Genomic DNA, 25,321 nt, shown 5'->3' with positions numbered 1-25,321 from the left:
GATCTCTAAATGAGATGTCTGTTTTTTAGCATTATAATTTAATATGTAGAAACTGTGTGTAAATAAGACCTGCATATTGTGGTGTTTCAGTGTGGGTATGTGTAATATATATATTAATATATTAATATATATATATATATATATATATATATATATATATATATATATATATATATATATATATTTAAACCAAAAACATATTCCTTGCATTTCTGTACATACTTGGTCAATAAAGTGGAATCTGATCTCCTAAATGGCAATTCAAATCACACAATTTTCATGTGCCATATCTGTTATTTTATCCACTCCCTGCACATAATCAACCTAATCTGCTTCTTTCTGGTATGTTTAACACCATCTTGTTTGTGTTGTGATTCAGAAGCAGAACCAAAAACATGATGTGGTATGGCGTACTTGGCACCAAAGAATTGCTGCAAAGAACCTACAAGAATTTAGAGCAAAAGGTTCAACTTGAGGTAATCTTCTAATGGTGTTGTCGATGTCATGTGGTCTGGAAAGACATGAGCAGAAGATATTAGTTTGAAGCCATATTGCATCAGATTAAAATGTAAAAAGTATTTGAGTTCACTCAAAAGAAAACCTATTCAAATCAGATGTACTCGATTTTGCTGGAATCTAGGTTGACTGGTATAACTGCCAGTCTGCCTGTGCATATGTCCAGTCACCATCTTAAAAGAGATAATGGTTGGCAGCTACTAAACTCTAATCAGTTGACACTTTGAAGAATTTATTCTGGTCAGTTTGGCTAAAAATTCTCATAGATTGTTCTCTAACTGTCATTATAAAAGATAAACAAAAAGGCACTGAAAAAAATAACAAATGCAATGGATACCCTTTAACTTGTGCCAATGTTTTTTTTGTTTTTGTTTGTTTTTGTTTTACTTTCGAGCAGATATTCATGTTGCCGAAACATCAACACACAAACGCATAGTCCTTTTGCTGGACGACCCCATGCATCTAGCAATAGACTGCCCTGAACTACATCTAAATCTACTCTATCTGATATTTTCTCAGTCCCTTCAGAAAAAGATTTAAGGCATGCCTCTTTGCTATGCCAGCAGTCTCTTGCCATGGTTGTTCATAGGAGCTGAGACAGCCCTTCTGTCTCCTAGATTTGTTTATTTAAAGCTCAATTAAACACTCAGCTAAAAACAATCCACATTCATCAAAACAAAAGTTGTTCCGTGTCTTGCAGTTAATTTTCTTCCTAAGTAGAAAAGCCTGCTTCCTGCCAGTAGCTGTAGCTGCTGACTTAATATATGCACATTTACCTGCCCCAGGATCCAGCGATGTCCTCACGTGACCTGGCTCTTTGCCTGTCTTCAAATCCAGGCGCAGACATCTTAACTGTGGGCAGCCGACTTCTTGCAGCCTCACAGCTGGCTGCCCACAGCTCATTTGCGAGCTGTGTTGTGCCCTGTGAATGGTCCCCCAGTCTCCTGGGACTTGTGCTGTGTCAAACGTTGGTCAGTTCGCCTCAGCAATCTGAGCAGAAGTTTGCCACTTCTCCTGCAGGCTGTGGGGGAAGGGACAAACGTCTCTTCTTGGATTGCCGCATCGATCCAGTCGAAGTGGGAAGGTACTTGTCAAAATCAGGTCCCCCCCAACCCCCAGAAAAGGCATTCCAAATATTCCCCTTTTGGGTGAAGTTCAATTTTAATCACTTCCTGCCCATAGGCCGTCATATGACATCCTGGACTTTGAGTGGGGATATCTAAATGATGCTTACAGCTACAGGCATCATCCAGATAACATCTTTTTTAGCCAGCGATTCTGTGCACCGTACAATCATAGCAGCAGTTCAGCCACTTGATCTTTCTTACAGGCGGGGAGGGGGACGCGCCCCCCGGAAGTTGAGCATAGAGGTTTCCGGTGACCAGATGGTCCCCAGTCATCTCTATAACCCTCGGAGGCCTGACGCGACATTATGACGTTACGTCCGGGCCAGCAGAAGTAAACAATGCCGGGGACGTGGCTGGAAAGGCAGAGAGCGAGAGTTTTTTAAATTTTTTTTTTTTATCTCAGCCTTATTTTTATTTATTTTATTTCAACCTTTCCAACCTGGAGGAGAGATATGGGGTCTTATTGACCCCACATCTCTCCATAAAGAGGACCTGTCACGCAGAATTACAAGGGATTTTTACATTCCTTGTAATAGGAATAAAAGTGATTATTTATTTTTTTTCTCTCTAAAAAAATTTTTTTAAAGAATAACATTTTTTTTTTAACCACTTCAGCCCCAGAAGAATTGGCTGCTCAATGACCAGGCCATTTGTTGCGATACGGCACTGCGTCGCTTTAACTGACAATTGCACGGCCATGCTATGCTGTATCCAAACAAAATTGGCATCCTTTTTTTCCCACAAATAGAGCTTTCTTTTGGTGGTATTTGATCATCTCTGCGGTTTTTATTTTTTGCGCTATAAACAAAAAAAGCGACAATTTTGAAAAAAACACTATTTTGTACTTTTTGCTGTAATAAATAGCCCCAATTTTTTTAAAAAAGCTATTTTTTTCCTCAGTTTAGGCCGATATGTATTCTTCTACATATTTTTGGTAATAAAAATTGCAAAAAGCGTATATTGATTGGTTTGCGCAAAAGTTATAGCGTCTACAAAATTGGGTATAGACTTGTCATTTTTATTATTTTTTACTAGTAATGCCAGCGATCTGCGGTTTTTATCGAGACTGCGACATTATGGCGGACACATCGGACACTTTTGACACATTTTTGGGTCGATTGACAATTATACAGCGATCAGTGCTATAAAAATGCACTGATTGCTGTATAAATGTCACTGGCAAGGAAGGGGTTATCACTAGGGGGCGATCAAGGGGTTAACTGTTCCCTAGGTGTATGTTCTATCTGTGGGGGATGGGACTGACTATAGGAGATGAGAAATCCTGGTACCCAGCTCGTAGAACTCACGATCTCTGCTGTCCCGCTTAAAGGGACCGACGTATAGCTATGATGGTTCGCGGGATCGTGCCGACCTGCCGCAGTATGACGGAAGCTGGACGGCAAGGGTTAAAGCCACACACGTGCTCGCACACAGAAGCAAACGCATATGTAAGTCATGCCCGCGTATGTAAACTTTTCAAATCACACATGTGAGGTATCGTCGCATGCGTTAGAGCGAGAGCAACAATTCTAGCCCCAAACCTCTGTAACTCTAAACAGGTAACCTGTAAAAAAGTAAGCGTCTCCTATGGAGATTAAGTACCATTCCACAAATGTGCGCAATTTGAAAGCGTGACATGTTAGATATTTAGTTACTCAGCGTAACATCCTCTTTCACATTATACAAAAAAATTGGGCTAACTTTTTTTTTTTTTTAATTCATGAAACCGTTTTGTTTCCAAAAACAAAGCGTTTGAAAAATCGCTGCATAAATACCGTGTGACATAAAATTGCAAAGACCGCCCTTTTATTCCCTAGGGAAGTGATGGCAAACCTTGGCCCCCCAGATCTTTTGGAACTACATTTCCCATGATGCTCAACTGCATTGTAGAGTGCATGAGAATCATGGGAAATGTAGTTACAAAACATCTGTGGTGCCAAGGTTCGCCATCACTGCCCTAGGGTCTCTGCTAAAAAAAAACAAAAAAAAAAAACATATAATGTTTGGGGTTCTGAGTAATAAAAAAATGATGGTTTTTACATGTAGGAGCGAAGTGCCAGAATTGGCCCGGATGGGAAGAGGGTGGCAACTTAATCCCATTTTTTTTTTATCTTTATTTTTTAATGTGCCTGGACTGTATTTAGCTCATTTAAACTTAAGTTCCACTTTTGGGCTTTACATAGAGTGAGTGTAAATTGATTCAATTTGATTATTATTATATGTTTCTTCAGTTTTGTTGTATTATAAGCACAAAGAGCAGCATCATGCTGTTTTACAGCTTGTGCATTGAGTTTTATATGAGAGTCCCACAACCATTAGAAGAATGTTTAATTGTTCAGCCTGCAGCTGTTATTGTGCAAAGGCAGATTAAAAGCTGGGCTCATCAACCTCTTATTTTTTTCTATATAACTTCCTTGTCTGCTGAATATTTGCCTTTTCCTTTATGCTAGTAGAACAATCCCCTGAACGTCCTTGACAAGTTGAGAAATGTAATTTATCCAGTTTGATGGGCAAGTCACTCAGCGGGGGGGGGGGGGTTAAATGTTGTGGTTCATTACTTTGACTGTCTTCAGCCTATAGCTTTAGCTTGTCGTTTTCTTCATGTACAATCAATCTTTCTTGATGGTATAATAAATGTTCCTCATTGTTTCTGATTTTTTATTTTTTGTTTTACAGTGTGATGGGCAGTATATCCCGCTACCCAGCCTCCAGGGCATTGCAGTGTTAAACATTCCTAGTTATGCCGGTGGCACCAATTTCTGGGGTGGAACCAAAGAAGATGATGTAAGTTCAGTAGATCAAAGGAAGTCAGGCACAGTCTTGTTCTATTTTCTTTTACTGTGTCATCTAGGATCTGATCACACTTTTCCTCATAGCTTTCTTGCTGTCAGATCAGAAATATACCAAACATTCCAGCTACTAGTGCTATTTTAGGCATGGGAACTTTTTTGTAGCTAGCACAGGAATCTGGTCATACAAGAATAATCATTTCCTGGTTTGTAGCAATAGGATACATGCACAGTTGAGCAAGAGATTACAGTATACACGCAGGCTCAAAAAGAGTATTTACTAAGAAGTGCTTGAAATAAATCCACTTTTCCTACTCAGGTGAGATATGGGTATATGAAAAGTTAAGTAAAATAAACTGTCCCCCTTTTTATTTCCAAAGCTTTTCTATACATTTGTTAAAATGTCAAGTTTGATATCACATTAATCAAGGAAATTATGAGGAACATTAATATAGAGTGATTCTTAATGAGATTGTTTAAAGTGGTAGCAAACTCTCATATTTTATTTTTTACCTACAGGTAAGCTTATAATAAAGCTTACCTGTAGGTAAAATGAATTTCTCCTAAACGTGCACCGTTTAGGAGATATTCAAGGAAGCAGCAGTCAGTGACATCACCGGCACATACGCTCTAAAGAAGCGACATACTCCTGCCGTTTGTTCAGAGCTGTGTGCTGTGGCCAAGACTCCCGCGCGAGTGACATCATCGCGGCTAGGCCAATTAAGCGGCCGCAGCCCGCGAATCTGGAAGGAAGACGGAAGCCTCTGCAGCGGCGACAGCATGCCACTGGAGGGCTTCATTTTAGGGTCCCTCATAATGTGCTAATATTCGATGCATACTAGCACATTATGCCTTTGCCTTGCAGGGGGGAAACTTTTTCTTTAAAGAGTTTACTACCTTTTTAATGGTCCGTTCAAACCAGAATGCAGTGCAGGAAAGGCGTGTTGCATGCATACTTCCCGCAATGCATTCAAAACGCACTGCCTTTTGCGATCTGCTGCAGGTGCCAATACATTACCGGAACCCCAAACCCAGATTGCAAATGCATTGTGTTTGCTCCCGACAGATTGCATGGTTCTGCAGTACAGGCAATTTGGTGCATCGTGTTTTTCAAAAGTAGCGCATACACTACCTTTTTGTGCATTCTGGTGACAAATGAAATGGGTGCCAAATCATACTGCAGGGGAATGCGTTTCTGTGCAATTATAGTGTGAACCGGCCCTAAAAAATTTTATACTCAGTTTAGGAGTGGGTGGTAGTTTTCTGACTTGATATTTGTAGCCCAAGCTAAAGAAAGAAAAAATGCATAGGGCTGCCACAATTATAGTGAAAAAGCATTGCAGCAATGCCAGTTTCATAAGTGGATTAGAGTATACGTTTTAGAAAAAACTTAGACTTAAACCGGGTACACACTACAGTTTTTTTTTTGTTTTTTTTGTGCAGTCCAGCGGGTTGCACAAAAAAAAAAAAAAAACGGACTGCTGCGGTCGAAGCCGCTGTACTAACCATACAAGGTTAGTTTAGCAATCCCCCCCCCCCCCGCTGTACTGTTGTCTTCTGATGGCCCCACCCCTTTCCAGAACACTCCGATCTGTGCTCTCTGCCATTTGGCTGGGAATGCTGATCTGGAGACAGCCAGCTGCTGGTTTTCCAGCATGCAATGCAAGTCCCGACAGACCGACATGCACACTAGCAGAATGTCGGCCATTTTTTTTTAAACGTCATTCTGCCCGTGTGTACAGGCCTTTAGATGCCTTTCTCTTTGGCTTGCTTCCATTTTTGGAACAAAAGATATATAGATCTTGCCCTGTGTATTGTACATATAGGAAGATTTTTAGCAGATATGAAGGACCCTATGCACCCTCATTTTAACCTTCTAAATTAAAAATGCTGAAAACAATGTAAAATGTAATTAGTTGCTCAGGACAACTACATACAATTGCTTATCTAATGCATACAAAACCTCTGTGTTTCCACATATGGGAAACATTTCTGTTCTTGTGACCTATATGGTTTTGCCTTCCCTAGATATTCGGTGCTCCCTCATTTGATGATAAAATTTTAGAAGTAGTGGCAGTATTTGGAAGCATGCAAATGGCAGTTTCCAGGGTGATCAAGCTCCAGCATCACAGGATAGCTCAGGTAAGTGTTATACTACAACTTACATGAGTGCTCCCCCTATAATTTGTTTTTTTTTCAGCCAGGTGGGATAAAAAAAAGCTACTTAGTTGGTCCACAGGTAATGGGGGAAAAAGGCAGCTTACAAACAGAGAAATTGAAATGTTTATGAAATCTATATTTTCAGTGTAAAAAAAAAAATCCTTGCCAAAAACTTCAAAAAGTTGTAAGTCGGCAGCTCAAAATTTTTTTAGATGGCTCGTACATATATAAATTTTTATTTTTCATTAGTATGATGTTTTATGGAATGCTCCCAAGATGGCTGCCTCACGAATTGGATAAGCACTTTGAGTCCCAAGGGAGAAAAAGTGATGAATAATAACGTATTGGGAAAAAAAAATGTACATGATACCATTGGAAGTTTAGGTATATACATGTGTCCAAAATGATTGTGGGGTGCATTCTGTATGCTTGTGTGTAAAAATATATATATATATATATATATATATATATATTTGTGTGTTTATATATTTCACTGTGTGGGCTGCCTATCATTGCTCTTACAATGTGAGCTGCTGGTTCCATTAGTTTTTTTTTTTTACCCCTGATGCCTCCTCTACCTCCCAACTCCACACACAGTCCTGATCTGCAGCTTACCCCTTGCCGCTGCAATTCAACAATTGCCTCCTGCTCTCCATCTGGATTTTGCCTGCAATAATCCCAGGTTCACAAAAGAGCAAGAGGGCAGAAGCAGGCTTTATAGTTGTTTTCCAAGGACATTCTGCTAATGGAACCTATTTTGGTAAGAGATGTATTAGAGACGATGGATTGTTTCTTTTTACGTCTGTAGAGATAGTAAATAGTGGCTGTACAAGTCATTATTTACCAGGTAGCATAAACAAAACAAACATGGACACACAAATCCATTATCATTTGTCCATCCTAAAAATAACATTAATGATAAATTACATTTTCAGAAATGTTAGTTACTGTATATTCCTGATGTCCCTTGAGAGCCACACTTTGTTTTGGTCACAAGTTGGATACCACTGATCTAGACAATACATCTAATGCATCTGTTGCTTGTTTCCTAGTGCCGGTCCGTGAAGATCACTATTCTCGGAGAGGAGGGTGTTCCTGTACAAGTAGATGGTGAAGCATGGATTCAGCCACCTGGGGTGATTAAAATTGTACACAAAAATAGGGCTCAGATGTTAACCAGGGACAGGGTAAGTCCAATTAAGATGACTGCTGAATGCATTTACAATTCCAACTTATAGTAAGAATTTAAAGCCCAACTACAAGGAATTACAAAAAACTACCCTTGCAGTAGTAGCCCTGCATTGTACTTTATGTCATGTGACCTTAGTCTGGAGCACTTTTATAAAGAAGGCTGCAGGGGACAGACTGCACAGATGGCCAAAGCCTGCCAGCGAGGAATAAAACAAGCGTACGTTCACGTTGGGGGGGTTGAAATCGATTTATTTGCGAGTTCGGGGGCGAATTGATAGACATCTGTGTGGGTTCATTCACAGATGTCTATTGAAATCACCCCCGAAGTCGCCAAAAGTAGTGCAGGAACTACTTCTGGAAATTGGCGCTGTACCACAAAGTCTGACCAATTTGGACTATGCCGTTGCTGGCAATAGGCTGTGATTTGACATGTCTAATCTCTCCGATGTGAATGGGGGCTGCTACCTGATTCCTCTTTCGCTACTTAATGAGCATTTAACCTTTGCAGTGAGTGGGGCCCCCAATGCTTAGTGCTAGTGAGTCAGTCGACAATGGATTCAAACATGCTTTGGACAAACCTACTCATCTATGTTAATATTTTGACATTTTGGGAGTTGGGCTTTAATCTTATTTCTCTTCAACCCATTAACATCCGCTATGAATAAATTTCTTATTGGAGAATCCCTTCAGTTCAAATAAGATAATAATAATAAAAAAGGCTTGATTGCAATTAACACACATTAAAATAGGTATTAATAAGTAGTGAGGGGGATTTCTCCAAATGTTAGCATCCAAAATCTGGAGTAGTTTTGCCTGGCATTTTTCTTACATTTTCAAACCTTAGCTAAGCTGAAGATAGAAGCTGATTGGTTGCCATGCACAGCTGCTCCAGATTTCAGTTTGCTCCACTTTTGATAATTGCCCCTCATTGTGATGCTGTTATGTTTTTGGTTTAGAATGTTAGCGGTTTATGATTAGTTGTATTATGGTGGTGGTTGATTTTCCACACTAGATGTTCTTAATTGGGACTGATCTGCTCCCTGTTCTATCCAGTGTGTGTGACAGACACAGAACAGTACAGCTGGAGCTGCATACTCTGGATTACTGTAACCAACCTCTCCCCCTAAAACTGGGAGGATGAGGAAAATTGCTATACTGTATATTGAAAACTGCTGCAGTCAATCTCCAAACCCATGGTAGTTCCTGTTTCACTCTGAAATAGAAACTGACGCAGCTGACAAAGGTAGATTTGAAACACGTCTGTCCATTTTGTGGCACACGCCACTCCAGACAGTTTCCTGCATCAGTTTTCTGGCACAGGAAGCTTAGTTAATTCCCTGGAGTATTTTTTTTTTTTTTTTTTTTTTTAGAAATGTCTTAATTTTTCCCTTGGATAATTTTGGCACTGTAATCTTCCTGTGCTACCTTTTAACATTTCAATTTCTCTGCTGTATTATACCCGAGAAATGTGATCACTCCTGTCACACTGTGTGATGTGATGACACTGGTTGCCAATTTATGTGCAGATTATCTTTCCTTCAGTATATTGACTAAACTTTACTGAATAAAATGAGGCCATTGAAAATGAAAAATGAAATAATAATAATGAAAGTAAATGTGATGAACATTGGCACTAAGCATACTAAATAATAAAAAGGGTTGTTGCCAGACATGGAAGTCCGCAAATGTGATAACTTATGTCACATTGTGTGATGTGAAGACACTGGTTGCCAATTTATGTGCAGAGCTAACATCTTTCCTTCAATATATTGACTAAACTTTACTGAATAAAATGAGGCCATTAAAAAATGAAATAATAATGAAAGTAAATGTGATAAATATTGGCACTAAATAATAAAAAGGGTTGTTGCCAGACATAGACGTCCGCAAGTGCACCCCCCCCCCCCTTGTTTGTTTCTGTTTTTATTTTTATGTACACTAGATTGCATTGAAGTTCGTGTGTCGGTTTGTGGGAATATATACGTATTAGAGAAGCCAGTATTTAATGCATCCTCTAACTGTTCTGCATTGATAGTTTAATTCTTTCAATCATTAAGCTTAAACACTTTCCAGGTTTATATCCAAAAGCAAGATTTCCGTGGAAGTTTGCTGTAGTTTCTGTAATATTTAATATTTTATTACAGGCTTTTGAAAACACTTTGAAGTCCTGGGAGGACAAGCAGAAATATGATTCGTGTAAGCCTGCTCTGCGTCCTCTCTTGTACTCTCCACAAGCTGTTGACCTAGCTTCTGAGGAAGAGGTCGCCCTCATTCATCTGTGTTCACAGGCTGCTGAGGAACTTATTACAAGGTGGGACAGGTTTTAGGCTGGGCTCCATGTACTGAGCAAAATATAACACTGATTTTTGTTCATATTAATAATACGTCTATGTTGTCTTAAGTGGGTATATGCTCTGTTAACCACGATTAGCTGATTTAAAAACATGTATGCCAAAGACCAGATGTACAGTATGTGTTATACGTTTCTAGAGCCCCATTTTCTTTATCATTTAGACCTTATGTTACTGCTCTGTCCAAGCAAGTTTTATATTTTCAGTCTCGGTGATTCTAATATATTAAGTAGGTTTTGCCTCTGTGTTTAAATACCTTGTGTTGATTGGTTGCTGTTATGCCTTATTTGTATCACACTGAGGACATCTTCTGTTCTTTTTAAGGCATTGCATTTATACAGTATCTCAAAAAAGTGAGTACACCCCTCACATTTTTGTAAATATTTTATTATATCTTTTCACGTGACAACACTGAAGAAATTACACTTTGCTACAACGTAAAGTAGTGAGTGTACAGCTTGTATAACAGTGTAAATTTGTTGTCCACTCAAAATAACTCAACACACAGCTATTAATGTCTAAATTGCTGGCAACAAAAGTGAGTACACTCCTAAGTGAAAATGTCCAAATTGGGCCCGAAAGGCCATTTTCCCTCCCCGATGTCATGTGACTCGTTAGTGTTACAAGGTCTCAGCTGTGAATGGGAAGCAGGTGTGTTAAATTTGGTGTTATCGCTGTCCCTCTCTCATATTGGTCACTGGAAGTTCAACATGACACCTCATGGCAAATAACTGTGAGGATCTGAAAAAAATCATTATTGCTCAACTTAAAGATGGCCTAAGCTATGAGAAGATTGCCAGGATTCTGAAACTGAGCTGCAGCACGGTGGCCAAGACCATACAGCGGTTTAACAGGACAGGTTTCACTCAGAACAGGCCTCGCCATGGTCGACCAAAAAAGTTGAGTGCACGTGCTCAGCGTCCTATCCAGAGGTTGTCTTTGGGAAATAGATGAGTGCTGCCAGCATTGCTGCAGAGGTTGAAGGGGTGGTTGGGGGGTTCAGCCTGTCAGTGCTCAGACCATACGCCGCACACTGAATCAAATTGGTCTGCATGGCTGTCATCCCAGAAGGAAGCCTCTTCTAAAGATGATGCACAAGAAAGCGCACAAACAGTTTGCTGACAAGCAGACTAAGGACATGACTTACAAGAACCATGTCCTGTGGTCTGATGAGACCAAGATAAACTTATTTGGTTCAGATGGGGTCAAGCGTGTTTGGAGTACAAAGACAAGTGTGTCTTGCCTACAGTCAAGCATGGTGGTGGGAGTGTCGTGGTCTGGGGCTCCATGAGTGCTGGTGGCACTGGGGAGCTACCATTCATTGAGGGGACCATGAATGCCAACATGTACTGTGACATACTGAAGCAGAGCATGATCCCCTCCCTTCGGAGACTGGGCCACAGGGCAGTATTCCAACATAACAACCCCAACACACACCTCCAAGAAAACCACTGCCTTGCTAAAGAAGCCGAGGGTAAAGGTGATGGACTAGCCAAGCATGTCTCCAATCCTAAGCCCTATTGAGCATCTGTGGGGCATCCTCAAATGGAAGGGAGAAGAGCGCAAGGTCTCTAACATCCACCAGCTCCGTGATGTCATCATGGAGGAGTGGAAGAGGACTCCAGTGGCAACCTGTGAAGTTCTGGTGAACTCCATGCCCAAGAGGGTTAAGGCAGTGCTGGAAAATAATGGCGGCCACATAAAATATTGACACTTTGGGCCCAATTTGGACATTTTCACTTAGGGGTGTACTCACTTTTGTTGCCAGTGGTTTAGACATTAATGGCTGTGTGTTCAGTTATTTTGAGGGGACAGCAAATTTACGCTGTTATACAAGCTGTACACTCACTACTTTACATTGTGGCAAAGTGTCATTTCTTCAGTGTTGTCACATGAAAAGATATAATAAAATAATTACAAATGTGAGGGGTGTACTCACTTTTGTGAGATACTGTATATTCAAGGTACACTTTAAGGTGCATACAGGTCTCTGTGTAAAGGTGTATGTATAAAAAAGAAGTGACGTTCTATATAGAATAGAGTTTTTATTGGTTCATTATAGGACGCAGGATCTTAGTTTCAGACTATCAGTTACGCAGGTGATTAGACACTCAAATGAAGCTGTAAGGGAAGCCCTAGCCAGGGCAGCCATCAGGGGGGTACAGCCGTTACAACTGTAAGGGAGCCCAAGTGGTCCGTCTGGGCCAGAAGAAGGCAGGACGGTTGAAGGGGAGCCATGCTGTGCATTACAGAAACAATCTCGGCTGATTCTGCTCACTGTGGCATTGAGCTCAGACATCAAGCCACCTCTGGTTAGTATGTGCATGTGCACCCCTCTTGTACTGTGTTTCTCTGTGCCAGCAAGATGTCAGCTTTGTGAAACAAGCTGGGACCAGGTAGGGAGATCTTTACAAGTAGGGGCTGTGAAGGAAAGGGAGGAGGGGCTCTTTGTGTACAGGGAGGGGCCAGAACCTTGTGTGTTTACAGATTTGTCGGAGGGGGGCCTTTCATATATGGGGCGGAGGCTGGCATATATACAGGTGTGTGGGGGGATGACATATATATATATATAGGTGTGAGGGAGGTGACATATATATATACAGGTGTGAGGGGGGCGCTGACTTATATACAGGTGTGTGTGAGGGGGGCTGACAAATATATAAGTGTGTGGGAGGGGGGCTGACAAATATACAGTTGTGTGGGAGGGGGGCTGACAAATATACAGGTGTGTGGGGGGGCTGACAAATATACAGGTGTGTGGGGGGGGCTGACAAATATACAGCATTGGGGGGGGCTTAGAGCGTACAGCCAAGGCTTCTAAAGTTGTGTAAGGGGCCCAAAAATTTCTGATAGCTGCCCTGGCCCTAGCACAACCCTTTTCACTTTCAGCAAGCCTGCGTTTGTTAGTGTCCTAAGGTTATACAAATGTCTCTTTTCTCTGCCCTAAAAGAAGCAAACTTTTTTACTTGGTTATTTTTTGTTTTCTTTGAATTTTGCATCAAGACTTTTAGCAAATTGCTAGCTGTCTATAGCCACTGGGGCTTCCAAGTGCAATTTCCAGATGAGTTGCCTCCTCCATTGGGCCATGGTTAACCCTCACTACACATTGCAGATCATAGGTGCAGGGGGATGCTCGTCAGCATGCCTTGGCAACTCACACTCTGCTAATATATTCTCAGTCACTATTTTTGATTTTATGGATAGGCTTTCAGCTCTGTGAGATCATGGGAAACGTATGCTGGCTCCCTGTGCCTCTCTTCCAGATGCCATCTCTGATTCTTCTCTTACAGTTTCTCTGCTTCCTGAAGAGGAGGACTCTACACAGGATGTGACCCAATCTGGCCTTGTCCTAAAAATAAAATGTCTCTCTCCCAAATCCTTTGTGCAGCAAAACACTACTGAGGAGGGATTCCTAAAGAAATGGACAGTCCTCTCCTAACAGCCATTCTGTTCTAACAAAACCTTAACAGTCATTGTTGAGAATGCCTCTGTCTTGGTTTTCAAGGACCGTGTGGATAAGCAGTTAAAAACCCTCGAGGAAGCACTGTTTTCTCTGGTTGGTCCTTCTATGCATCCTGCCGTCGCAACCATGTCTTTTTTCAGACCTTATCTGTCTTGTCCAAAACCATAGCTCTGGACCCTTGGTTCATTCTACCAGAGCCACCTGTCTTCCATCACCTGGAGCTAATGTGTGAAAGGGTTAGCAAATAGTCTCCATCCAATATCTAGGATGATCCTCCTTTTGGTACATGTGCAAAAGATTATTTTGGCTTAAGTGTTGATCTGTGGAACTTCGTGCAAAATGCACCTTTTGAAGGCACAATCTATTTAGTGAATACTTGGATTTATCAAGGAAGTCACAGGAGGTAGGTGTACCTTCTTACACCAGAAGAAGGCAAAATCTCCTGCAGGCAAACCTTCAGTTCCAAAGACTAGTTCCTTTTTGTTTCCCTCAGGCATCAGGGTCCAAGCCTTGCAACAAGCCCTCCTCACAATAAGGAGGGTTGGAGATGCTTGTCAGCCTTTGTCCAATTGGGCATAAAACATTTCAGCCTTCAGTGTCCAGGGGCTACAAAATAGAGTTCTGGTCTGTGCTCCATCCCATCTCATGCTGTCTAATTTGTCATCCTCCCTACAAAAGAAAGCGGATTATTAGGCTGCTCTCTAACAGCTCATCTAACAGGGGGTCATTGCCCTGGCTCCATAAAAGGAGAGGTTTCAGGGGTTCTGCTTGAGCCTGTTCACTGTCCCTAAGGCAAAGGGAGGCATTCATCCTATTCTTTATCTAAAGCTTCTCAAAAGGTTCTGTTGAATCAGCCATCACTTACCTCCAGCCAGGGGACCTCCTGGCCTCTCTGGACATCAAGGATGCCTACTTGCACATCCCCATTTTCCGCCCAAACCCCCCCCCAAAATCAACGGTTCCTGTGTCTTGCTGTGGGCACACAACATTGCAACATTATGTTTGTTGCCCTTCTCTTTTAATGGTCCACAGCACCTTGGGTCTTAGCCAAGGTGTCACCTCCTCTCCTAGCTATGCTGAGCTTTCAGGGTATCCCTACTGTGGGTTACCTGGATGACCACCTCATGAAGGAACAGTCAGTTCAGACCTTTTGTCAGCTAAAGTCTGTTGAAAGGTGTAGAACCTGCAGAGATTTAGATGTATGCTAAATCTCCAGAAGTCAGCACTGAAACTGACCCACTGCGTGGAGTAACTAGGCCTTATTTTGGACACGACACAGTCCAAGGGTTTTCTCCCTTTGGAGAATCTCCTCTTCCTTGTTCAGAGTCCCTATAGTCTAGGCCAGAGATATGCAATTAGTGGACATCCAGCTGTTGCAGAACTACAACTCCCATGAGGCATAGCAAGACTCTGACAGCCACAAGCATGACACCCAGAGGCAGAGGCATGATGGGACTTGTAGTTTTGCAACAGCTGGAGGTCCGCTAATTGCATATCCCTGGTCTAGGCGATTCCCCACCATTCTCTTTTGCATGAGGGTTTTGGGCCTAATGGTAGCTTCCTTAGAGTTGGTACCAAATGCCCATTTGACTCCAGACCTTTGCAACTCAACATTTTAGCTGCATAGGAGAAGAAGGCTCTGTCCCTGGATCGATTGAGGCCACCCAACCAGCATTCAGTCACAGTGCCACTTCTGTGGCTTACATCAATCATCAAGGTGGCACAAAATGTAGCTTAATTTAAACAGATGTGAACTTCCTACTAGCTTAGGCAGAACTCCACCTCCTATGTCCTGTATTGTACTCCAAGGAAAGGATTTCACTCAAAATCCTATTTTGTTAGAAGTGTGTGTATATTTGTGTGTATTTATGGTACATTTTTCTGTAGTGTAGTATTTTGTTTCACACAGAACCTGAATGGTAAAGAAAACTTCCTCTGTCACCAATCTACCCACATGTTTGGTACCTCTGTGTGTCTTCAGATTGGGTCCCTTTTTGTCATTTGGTTTGCCGAAAATCTTTTGTCGCTTTGGTATACAAATATAACTCTCATGTCTTTGGTCCAGTGCTATCCACACCTCTGTGTCCCCATCATAGTGATGGGTGGGCTTACCAGGCAATAATTCATAGGATGGGGGTAAGGAGCAAGACTCTTAATGAGGGTATCTGTTTTTTTTTATAATCGTTTGGGATATCCATGGGCCTGAATATGAAAGGGGACCTGATGTATAGGCACCAGGTGATTTCTGTGTGATGAAGCTGGTGCTAAAGATACTTCTGTGCCACTTCAATTTAACATATTAATGTTAATCTGCAAGGGCTAAGCAACAGATTCACTTTATTACTGACCTTCAAAAATAAACATACATGGATACTTACCTTTTTTGCTCGGTTTGGTTGACAGAGCATAGAAAACCCTGTGTATGCTACAGGTCACTAGAGTCGTAGCTTTCATGGGACTATGGAACCACAGTATGACAGCAATAATTGGCACAGCACTTTCACAAGAAGGGAGTCATATGCCCCTCAATTAGTAAAACGGAAAATAGAATAATGCACACCCAAATCACAACATCAGTATATAAAACATTACATAATTGAGGGTGCTAGAACCACAGATTGGGTTTCCTCAAGAAAGACCCATGAATAATGCACTCTAAACAAATAATAGGCAGCACTATATATAATGACGTGGATCTCACTTGAGAAAGGGGTCTTTAATCCAACAAAACATTATGATTCCCACTTCTACTGGATCCCGAGTGGCTGCTTTGCCAGCTAAAGATTTTTTTTCTGGTATTGATCAATGTGTATTGATGTTTAATTGCTATACTTTTATCCTGGATCTCCTTCCTGTTCTCATGATGCTTGAAGCTGAGAGTTTGCTTTGGTCTAGCTATAGGAACTATGGGGAGATCTTGTGTATATATACTCCTCCATATTAGGTGCTTCCTTTGGCTACAAAAACACAAGATCGGTCTGGGATTGGCTATAATAATCTTTTTGTGGTGCCTAAATCCCTATACCACCATTAAAGAGAGGTGTCTCCAAAAAATGAACTGTACAAAAAACAAACAATACTGGATATAACACCTGCTGAGGTAGGATTTTGCAGGATGGACCCAGCTTTTGCTAAGAGCATGGAGTTAGAGAGAACATCATATGGGACTGGATGTACACTATAGTCAAAAGTATTGGGATGCCAATACATATAAATTAACTTTAATGGCATCCCAGTCTTGGTCTGTAGGGTTCAGTATTGAATTGGCTCACCCTTTGCAGCTATAACTGCTTCAACCCTTCTGGGAAGGCTGTCCACAAGGTTTAGGTGTGTGCCTATGGGAATGTTTGATCATTCTTCCAGAAGCGCATTTGTGAGGTCAGGTACTGATGTTGGACAAGAAAGCCTGGCTCGCAGTCTTCGTTCTAATTTATCCCAAAGGTGTTCTATCAGGTTGATGTCAGGACTCTGTGCAGGCCAGTCAAGTTCCTCCACCCCAAACTCGCTCATCCATGTCTTTATGGACCTTGTTTGTGCACTGGTGCACAGTCATGTTGGAACAGGAATGTCTTGGTATGCTGACACCTTAAGAGTTGCCTTCACTGGAACTAAGGTGCCAAGCCCAAATCCTGGAAAAAAAAACAACCCCACACCATAATCCCCCTCCACCAAATGATATGCACCAGTGCACAAAGCAAGGTCCATGGATGTGCGAGTTTGGGGTGCAGGAACTGGCCTGCACAGTTTCCTGACTTCAAACCAATAGAACACCTTTGGGATGAATTAGAGTGGAGACTGCGAGCCAGGCCTTCTTGCCCAACATCAGTGCCTGATCTTACAAATGCGCTTCTGGAAGAATGGTCAGACATTCCCAAAGACACACTCCTAAACCTTGTGGACAGCCTTCCCAGAAGAGTTGAAGTTGTTATAGCTGCAAAGGGTGGGCCAACTAAATATTGAACCCTACGGACTAAGACTGGGATGACAATAAAGTTCATGTGTGTGTAAAGACAGGTGTCCAATTACTTTTGACAATATAGTGTATGTGACATTTACTAAGAAGGACTTTTAAAATTCACACTAGAGACTAACATCCACCTTGTCCTGCATGCATCGGTTTAACATCTTGGCCCTTTATTGGACATTATGATTTCACAGTAACCTCCTGCCTATATTATATGACCATCCAAAGCTGGCCTATACATGCAGGGTGTATATAGGGCATAGCCACCAGCTACTGGGGGGTAGTGCGTGTGTGTGTTTTTACCATGAGGGAATTGTTTTTGCTGGCATAGGTTAGCAGGAATAAGGGGATGCAGGAGGGATATGAGAAGGATTTCCCCTCTGGACTTGCACACTGGAATTTTTCTATATCTGTCCATTATTTTTATTATCTTTCAAATAAATTATCTTTGTGGTAGCCTCAGTAGGCGTTATATACAGTATTTGTTTTTTTTTTTGTACAGTATGCTTCCTTTAGCTCCCAGCACTGAACAGAGCAACAGGGAAGGGAAAGAAAGGTACATTTATGTTGCTGAGCATGGGGGATTAAAGCAAACTAGTTTATTTGCCCTAAATATAGCAATAGTATAACCATTGCCAGAAACGGACACTAATTTTACTTTATCATGAAGTGGAATACATATACCCAGCAAATCCTCATATTTAAGGAATTCTTCATAATAAATCCATTGTTTGTAAGTGTCTCTAAATCTGTAACGCTATTATTTTTTGTATGTTCAGAATATGTGAAGCTGCAAAAATCCACAGTTTGCTGGAACAAGAGCTGGCTCATGCAGTGAATGCTTGCTCACATGCACTAAACAAAGCCAATCCTAGATTTCCAGAGGTAAGTCTAGTCCTACAGGTCTATTTGAATTACCTGTCCTCAGATACATACAATATGCTACATATATGTATATGTATATATATATATATATATATATATATATATATATATATATATATATATATATATATATATATATATATTATATAATATAATATATTTGCATCTTACTGACCTGGTTCGAAATAGCAGAGTATAAAATAACTAAAAACTAAAAAATAACTAATGAGTGTTTTCTTTATTGCTCCATGCTGCATCCAAGTTCATTAAAAGTTTTAAGTTTGCTTTAGAAAGCAATTACAACCTGAGTAGAAAAGCCTGTCACCTGCCAGCATTCAGTGAAGCACCCTTACTTTATGTGGAAGAAGTGGTCTCTCTGCAGAGGTCTGATGCACCCCCTGTTGAGTTGGACCTATAGCACTGCAATCTGCAAAGCTCACACTCCCAACTGATTAGGGTGATCTAACTCTGACCCCTGCACTCAGTGTATTGATGCAGTAATGATGTCAGCCCTTCTCTCTATATAACTAAGGAGCACTTAGTCTTCTAGAGAAGGACCCAGCACATCACGTGATCTAACAGGGAAGATCAAAGCTGGGCTTTAAGTTTTTATTATTGTGTCCTATTGCGGATATTTCAAACTTCCTGTTGGGTAAAGAAATTGTAACAGTGGTTCTTACCTTTAATAACTGTTCCATTCAGGTATCGCCGGCTGTTGCTGTCCCAGGCAGAGTGCATTTGGTATCACTTCGCCTGTGACAGGAGCTGGTGCTGCACAGGAAGCAAGCTGCCGGCTTTATTTACAACACTTATGCTCTGGGATAGAGGGTTGGCAACCCGCCATACCAGAGCAAGAGGTCGTGGGCCACATCAGAGGGCTCCGTGATTAATCTCTGCTGATTTTGACTGACTGTTTTAAATCGATATGTGATATAAATAAAAAAAAGTTTGACGTGTTTTCTTCAGAATCTCACTAGGAACACTGCCATTGAAGTAGCAATGAACGTGAAGGCACTGCACAATGAAACAGAATCTCTCTTGGTTGGGAGAGTACCACTGGTAAGTGTTTAATAAGTACTTACTGGATGCAATGTTTATTAGTTGCCTTTAACACAAATTTATAAGCCATACTCACACACCATCTTGTGGATTGGTGGCCCACAAACAAGGGGCATGTATAGGTGCAGCTATGGGGCAGGGAATGCCTCGGCCATTTATGATTGTTCCAGAACAGTGTGGGCTTCTTGGCAAGATCGCTTAGGTGAGTTCAGAATAGGATCTAAACGCCTCTGAGCTTACCCCACCAAAAAAATTGGTAATTCCCTCCCCGCAAAAAAATTTAAATGAACTTCTTTATTACAAGAAAAATCTGTCATGGTGCAAAAATAATTTAGCTGATCCTGATAGTCATTCCCACACTCTTCTCTCACCAAAAATGAAGTAAAAAATACCTTGACCTGCGTTAATGCTAGTATGTTTTTGTTATACTTTGTTAAGATGATCATATAGTAGCAAATGGCTGATGGTTTTTTAAATTAATTGCTCATTGTATTACAGCAGCTGGAATCTCATCATGAAGAACTTTTGTCCAATGCACTGCATGATGTAGAAGTGGAGTTAACAAAGCTTGCAGAGCTCCCCTGGCTGTATTATGTCTTGCAGCCAGATGAGGACGAGGTATGAGATCTCTATGTAAGGGGTATAAGAATAAGTATGATGATATCTTATAGTGGCATGGGTTCATAAAAGGCCTAAAGTGATTTTCTTGCGTGATCCATCAGTTAACTTCTATTTAAATTACAAAATCACATTGACTTTTGTGTTTTTCTTTTGAAGTCTGAATATTTTTGAATAGCAGCTTATCCGCTTTATTCTTAACAGGATCCTCCCATGGAATATACTAAAAGAAACAGTAGAAGCACAGTATTTCGCATAGTGCCAAAGTTTAAAAAGGAAAAGGCTCAAAAACATAAGACCAGCCCTCAGCCTGGTATGTGTTATCCTGTCAAAATATTGATTGGCATGTTTATTATTTACGATCAAGGAAATCATTTCAAACTGACACATTTTCCTCCCCTTACAAACCAACTCTGCATACAGAACTTTAGGTTTCAGAAAAAAAATTCATAATGGTTGTGAGACAGTAAAGGATGTTGCTGCAAACAGCATGAAAAGTGGAATCATTTTACATATGGAGGACATCACTGTACATGATAATTTATAGGGTCTGCCCTCAAAATTTTTAATTTAAATTTTGCCAGATACCAGACGCGTAAAGCACCCTATAGTTTATCTAAGGGATTTAGTGTTGTATTCCCTGCAGTCGGTTTCCCAAAATGGCAGAGCTATTCTATAATTGCAAAGAGCTTCCACTTTCCCTTTCGAATGCTTCATTAATTTTTTTTCACAAAGGATTTTATTGGGTTTTTTTTTTTGTTGCAAAATATACAAAATGTTATACACAGAAAAGTACAATAGTAAGCGTACAGGAAACTGCAAATAAAGTAGTAGAGGCTGGCACATATTAACAACTTTGTTTAGACCTAAAGGCAGTGCATAATGTATGTTCACAAGTTATGAACAAAGCTGGTAGGTTTACAGCTCAAGCAGCAATATGACTCAAGAAGCAAGCCAGTGGGGAAGTGTATTACCAACAAGGACTCAAGCCTCAATAAAGGTGAGGAAAGGGAGAAAGGCACTAATGCCTGGAGGGAGAATTGAGCACCAGAAGTAAGAAGACTTAAGGATGGCCACCCATTATCCTCAGTGGGGCGTAGAAAAAGCCTGGAGGTAAAGGGAAGAAGAGAGAAGGGGAAATTTCTTCATTCATTTTATATTCAGAAGATTGCAATAGGAGGAAGGGGGTAGCAGAAAAAGAGACTCTGTGAGATCAGTAAAAACATGGCTCACAAACTATGGTGGAACTCGATGAGAATTTCCTTAATATAAAAGGCAAGTGACCCAGCCCATAAGATTCTATTTATAACTTTTCAGTGCCCTGTCTGTCTTAAAGTATAACTAAAGGCAAAAATCCCAAATTTTGGGTTGTCCCCAAAAAAGTAATAGATGGGAAATCTTCCAATGGGGACACTAGTTCTGGTGACCTGGGAGTCCCCAAGGGATTCCCTTAATTTGCAGGGATTTCCTCTCACTTCCTGTTTGACTATGAGACAGGAAGTGAAGAGAAATCTCTAAAATGGGACACAGGTGGGGAAAAAAAAATTGACAGGGATTATAATCCTCCCTTACTCCTATCCAAAATGGGGAAAAAAAATCATTTTAATCGGTTTTGCCATTGCAATCAAACATTACCTATCCTCTTGATGGGAATGGCTGTCCACTGTGTTCATATTTAAAGTAGAACTGTGACCAGGCTATAAACTTTCAAATATTTACATATCCTTAACGAGCAGCAAATAAACTTTAACCACTTCCTGACCAGGCCATTTTTTGCGATACAGCACTCCGTCGCTTTAACTGACAATTGCGTGGTCGTGGGATGCTGTACCCAAATAAAATGTATTTACTTTTTTTCCCACAAATAGAGCTTTCTTTTGGTGATATTTGATCACCTCTGTGTTTATTTTTTGCTCTATAAACAAAACAAAAAAACTACAATTTTGAAAAAAAAAATTACAATTTTTTACTTTCTGCTATAATACATATCCAGAATTTAAAAATTCTACATATTTTTGGTAAAAAAAATCCCAATAAGCATATATTGATTGGTTTGCGCAAAAGTTGTAGCATCTATGAAAAAGGGGATAGATTTAAGGCATTTTTATTTTACTAGTAATGGCGGTGATTAGCGATTTTTAGCAGGATTGCAGCGGCCATATCGGACACTTTTGACACTTTCTTGGGACCAGTGACATTTTGTACAGCGATCAGTGCTATAAAAATGCACTGATTACTGTATAAATGACACTGGCAGGGAAGGGGTCAACACTAGGGGGTGATCAAGGGGTTAAATGTGTTCCCTGAGAGGTGTTTCTAACGGGGGGGGGGATAGTGTTACACTGGAGGAAAATAGATCATGATTCGTGTGCGCCCCCTAAACGGTGTGCACGAAATCACGTACAGGTACGTGATTTTGCACACCTGGGCCGCCCTGCTGCAGTAAATGTACGTGGGGTGGTCTGGAAGTTAAAGCAAGCCCTAAGGCTCCATTCACACTAGCGCGTTTTTTGATGCATTTTGCATTTTGCAGAAATGCACGGGAATTTTTTAACATGGGTTCCTATGGAACATGTTCACATCAGTGCCTTTTTGTTTCTCTGCATATTTGGAAAGGGTCAGGGACTTTTTTTCATGCAAAATGCAGTGTTTTGCATGTAATAGAATTCAATGGACAAGCATCAAAAACGCAAGTGCACCGTTTTTGCATCGTTTTTGCTGCGTTTTTTTTTTTTTTTTTTTTTATTTTTTTTTAGACTGTAAAAAAAAACTGTAAAAAAAAAAAAAAAACGCAAAACGCAAATCGCGGCAAAAACGCTGCTCAAAAACGTGGCAAGCATGAAAAAAAAACCTCCAAAAACGCTCAAAAGCAACATGCATAGGTGTGAATTGAGCCTAACTGACCTCTGTGGCCACAGTTGATTCACACATCCTTAAGCCCCATTCACCCTTGAGAGTTTTTCAGCTGGCTTCCCTATGCCTGACCACTCTCAACCTGCAGAGTAACTTTCTTTCTAATTGTCCCTGTTCACAGTCTACCTATGCTCTATGCCCTGTGTTCAAATAAGTATACACTTTTGTAAGTATATTCAACCATTTTTACACCATAGATTTAAAAGGGTGCACCATGCATTACATGTGTTTGCGCATGTTTTTTGTCAATGTTTTTGCTCCTGAATAACCCCTCATCCTCCAAAACTGATCTCCCCCTTGCCCAGTCCAGGAAACAAACATCTAAAGCTTGATACACATGCTAAAACACTTCCACATAGCTTGTAAAAGGCCCCAAAAAAACACTTCAAAATCATGCTCAGGAATACGCTCTGCTCGAGTGTAAATGCAAGCTCTCAAAGGCTTGTTTATACTTCTACTGGTCTCAGAAAAGTGATATGCCATGGATCACTTTTCATGGTGTGGATCTCTTTTTAGAGAGTGGTGCAAGAGCAGCTGATAGGCATTCATGAGATACTGCCACCTCCTAAATGCCTGTTTTTTTTTTATTTTTTGTTTGACAGCCAAGTTGTGTTTTTAATGGGAGTAGCGCACCACAAATACAAACTTAGCATTAGGCTCACAGTTGCAGCATTATCCAATTCACTGGGGCTATAATTTTTGCCATGGCATATGTACAACCTCATCCAGCCGCCATATTATTTTTAGGTGGGTGGTCAGGAGGCAATAAAACTACGGCTTAACTACCTATTTCTACTTCAGTCTTATAGCTGACATCTGCAGCACTGCTGCCTCTGACAGCTAGTTTCAGGAGATTTGGATGGAGAGAACATTTCTGCTCACGATTCCTTGCTTAAGGCTTTGATGCAAGGGAGCAAAGTTCTACCTATACCAAGATGGCTGACTCATTACAGTGCAAAACAGATGGTAAGTCAGCAATGAAGAAAACCCAGATGCAGGGAGTCCAAAGACAACACTGGTGATTAGGTATTTGTCCAGAGATCAGTTCCTCTCTAACTGCATTCGTTGTGAACTTTGAAGATTTATTTCTCAATGGTACATTTACCTCAGTGAGGGCTTTTTTTTTTTTTTTTTTTTTTTTTTTTTTTTTTTAAAGCTTATTTACAGTTTGTTGTTAATATGTACATTTTGGAATGCAGACAGCCTGGTCACAGTTCTACTTTAAGGAAAACTGCAATTGCCATGTAGCAACAAAACTAAGGGGGTTATTTACAAAAGGCAAATCCACTTTGCACTGCAAGTGCACTTGGAAGTGCAGTCGCTCTAAATCTGAGGGGTAGATCTGAAATGCGGGGAAGCTCTGCTGATGTTATCATCCAATCATGTGCAAGCTCAAATGCTGTTTTTTATTCTCCTTGCATGTCCCCCTCGGATCTACAGCGACTTTACTTCCAAGTGCACTTTCAAGTGCACTTGCAGTGCAAAGTGGATATTCCTTTAGTAAATAACCCCCTAAGCCTCCTGATTATGGCAAATACCACAATGCGCCTGCTCCTGTCTTGATCTGGTATGAGAGCCATTATTATGAAAAAGCACCTTCTCCAATGGGTTGGTTTTCTAGACCTATGCATAGTTGCTTTAAGTCAGCATTCACAAAGAATTTTTGCGATGCTCCAGCAGTGAATCGCAAAGGTGGATGAAACTACTTTTGGTATCTCCTGTACAGTGTCAGGTTTAGTATGATTGCTATTAGTATGATTACAAGTTTACTTTATCAACCTTTAATTATACTAGTATGATGTGGCAAGAAGATGAGCTACTTATTTCACTTGGTAGTGTGTAAACCACGTTTTACAGATTTTGTCTATCTGTACATGCCATTTTAGGTTAGACAGTTAGTTGGATGGGGGTATATACAAGTTATTTGAACAATTGAAATGAATACTGTTGATGTACTTCATTTACGTTTAGTAGTTCTCAGTGGTCCTAAATTGCAAAGGTTTGAACTTCCTTTATATGACAGGACAAGGAAAAATTGTGTTTTCATATCACAGCAAAATAAACACATAAATGGCCCTTGTCTCATGAAATGACACATTGCTATAAGTATACTGTATTTATGGATAGATAAAAACTAAAAAAATAGCATCAAGTGCACATCTAAAAATGTCCTCACACTTGTGAAAAATGCTTGAATATGCGCAGACCTAGCTGATTTTGGTAAAGTCTAGTTGAAGGCGTGGTTGTCGTTTCCAATATTGCTGATAATGGTAACGTATGTGATG

The 25,321-nt window shown here is 40.6% G+C and overlaps 1 protein-coding gene across 4 annotated transcripts in view; it reads left to right on the top strand.

Moving 5' to 3' along the window:
- The window catches only part of DGKH (diacylglycerol kinase eta), a 444,882-nt gene that overhangs the window by 376,493 nt on the left and 43,068 nt on the right, over positions 1 to 25,321 (top strand). For all 4 annotated transcript variants that reach the window (XM_073614202.1, XM_073614203.1, XM_073614204.1 and 1 more), the window contains 9 exons: positions 380 to 476; positions 4,320 to 4,427; positions 6,461 to 6,574; positions 7,645 to 7,779; positions 9,928 to 10,094; positions 18,341 to 18,446; positions 19,413 to 19,505; positions 20,004 to 20,123; positions 20,328 to 20,436. In XM_073614202.1, coding sequence (XP_073470303.1) covers positions 380 to 476; positions 4,320 to 4,427; positions 6,461 to 6,574; positions 7,645 to 7,779; positions 9,928 to 10,094; positions 18,341 to 18,446; positions 19,413 to 19,505; positions 20,004 to 20,123; positions 20,328 to 20,436 — 1,049 coding nt within the window. The remainder of the gene's footprint in view (positions 1 to 379; positions 477 to 4,319; positions 4,428 to 6,460; positions 6,575 to 7,644; positions 7,780 to 9,927; positions 10,095 to 18,340; positions 18,447 to 19,412; positions 19,506 to 20,003; positions 20,124 to 20,327; positions 20,437 to 25,321) is intronic.

This window comes from Aquarana catesbeiana, linkage group LG02 (assembly GCF_042186555.1).
Source record: "Aquarana catesbeiana isolate 2022-GZ linkage group LG02, ASM4218655v1, whole genome shotgun sequence".
Taxonomy (NCBI): domain Eukaryota; kingdom Metazoa; phylum Chordata; class Amphibia; order Anura; family Ranidae; genus Aquarana; species Aquarana catesbeiana.
Note: the sequence above shows the minus strand (reverse complement) of the source record. Positions and strands in the feature narration are given on the sequence as shown.